At 50.3% G+C, this 1,738-nt stretch overlaps 1 protein-coding gene across 1 annotated transcript in view; it reads right to left on the bottom strand.

The window, feature by feature from the left end:
- The window catches only part of ASB16 (ankyrin repeat and SOCS box containing 16), a 21,420-nt gene that overhangs the window by 11,922 nt on the left and 7,760 nt on the right, over positions 1-1,738 (bottom strand). Inside the window, exon 2 of the mRNA XM_011940167.1 lies at positions 661-928. Coding sequence (XP_011795557.1) covers positions 661-928 — 268 coding nt within the window. The remainder of the gene's footprint in view (positions 1-660; positions 929-1,738) is intronic.

Below are 1,738 nucleotides of genomic sequence, written 5' to 3'. Positions count from 1 at the left end.
GATATTTCTTAATACCTCAAAACAACTAGGAATTTAGACTGGGCATGGTGGCTCATGCCTGTAATCCCAGCACTTTGGGAGGCCAAGGCGGGTGGATCACTTGAGGTCAGGAGTTCAAGACCAGCCTGGCCAACATGGCAAAACCCCATCTCCACTAGAAATAGAAAACCTAGCTGGGCGTGGTAGCACACATCTGTAATTCCAGCTACTCGGGAGGCTGAGGCAGGAGAATCATTTGAACCCAGGAGGCAGAGGTTGCAGTGAGCCAAGATCACGCCACTGCACTACAGCCTGGGCGACAGAGCAAGACTTCGCCTCAAAAACACAAAAAACAAACAAAAAAAACCCAGCTAGGTTTGGCTACAAAGGATTCACAGGGAATTGGAGACCGCAGTTGGAACAGTTTTCCCAAAAAGCAACAGGGCTTCTGCCTCCTGGGCTTAGCAGATGTGACCTTGGACAAGTTACTAAACCTTTCTGAGCTTCATATTTCTCATCTGTAGAATGAGGCCTGTCTCCAGGTTATTGTGAAGATGTGTATGTGAGATGCTTTATGAACCACAAAGCTGCATGTAGTTGTCAGCTTCCCTCTTCTGGCCTGTGAGCTGGAGACACACACACACATTCCTCCCCAAATGGTCTCAGTCCCCAGGCACCTACTGCAAGGACTCGGGAATCGTGCAGAGATGCAAGGGAGTCATGCCCTCCTCGGTCAGCACATTAGCCTTGGCTCCGAAGGTCAGCAGCAGCCGCACACAGTCGAGCTGGGCCCGGGCACAGGCCTCGTGCAAGGCAGCGCGACCCCCGACGCGGGCATCCAGCTCAGCTCCCTGCCGGATCAGGTGGCGAGCACAGTCTGTGTAGCCTCGGGCTGTGGTGATGGCGAGGGGTGCCGTCTGCTTGGTCTTGGGGGTCAGCACCCAGAACCCTGGGAAGAGCAAATAGTTTTGGGGCGTGGTGCATAAGACAGGGCAGGGCAGGGAGTGGGCATGCTGGTTCCAGCCGACAGCTGACCCTGGCCTTCCCTCTGCATGGTCTGCTGAGGACAAACACTGTGCCAGGCTGTACCTGTGGAAAGGGGCTTATTCAAGTCCTGAATTGGAAGAATAAATTGGAACAGCCTTTTAGAACAGCTTATCAATCTGTAATAAAACATAGTATGTGTCATAAAAAATTAATTGCTGTATAAAACCACAGGGCCCAACTAAGTAGAGTGACTCCCATTAAGGAAACTTCAGCGTCTTTGAATGGCTAATAGTGTCAATGGCTTTTTTTGTTCACCTTGGGGCCTGGTGTGGTGGCTCACACCTGTAATCCTAGCACTTCGGGAGTGCAGTCCGAGGTGGGATGATCACTTGACCTCAGGAGTTTGAGACCAGTCTGGGCAACATAGTGAGACCTTGTCTCTATTTTTTAATTTTAATTTTAATTTTTTTGAGACAGAGTCTTGCTCTGTCGCCCAGGCTGGAATGTAGTGGTACAATCTTGGCTCACTGCAAGCTCCGCCTCCCGGGTTTAAGCGATTCTCCTACCTCAACCTCCTGAGTAGCTGGGATTACAGGTACGCGCCACCATACCTGGCTAATTTTTATATTTTTAGTAGAGATGAGGTTTCACCATGTTGGTCAGGCTGGTCTCGAACTTCTGACCTCGTGATCTGCCCGCCTTGGCCTCCCAAAGTGCTGGGATTATAGGTGTGAGCCACCGTGCTTGGCTATTTTTTTTTTTTAATTTAAAA

Source organism: Colobus angolensis, unplaced genomic scaffold (assembly GCF_000951035.1).
Source record: "Colobus angolensis palliatus isolate OR3802 unplaced genomic scaffold, Cang.pa_1.0 Scaffold187, whole genome shotgun sequence".
Taxonomy (NCBI): Eukaryota; Metazoa; Chordata; class Mammalia; order Primates; family Cercopithecidae; genus Colobus; species Colobus angolensis.
This window is presented reverse-complemented; position numbering and strand designations above follow the sequence as displayed.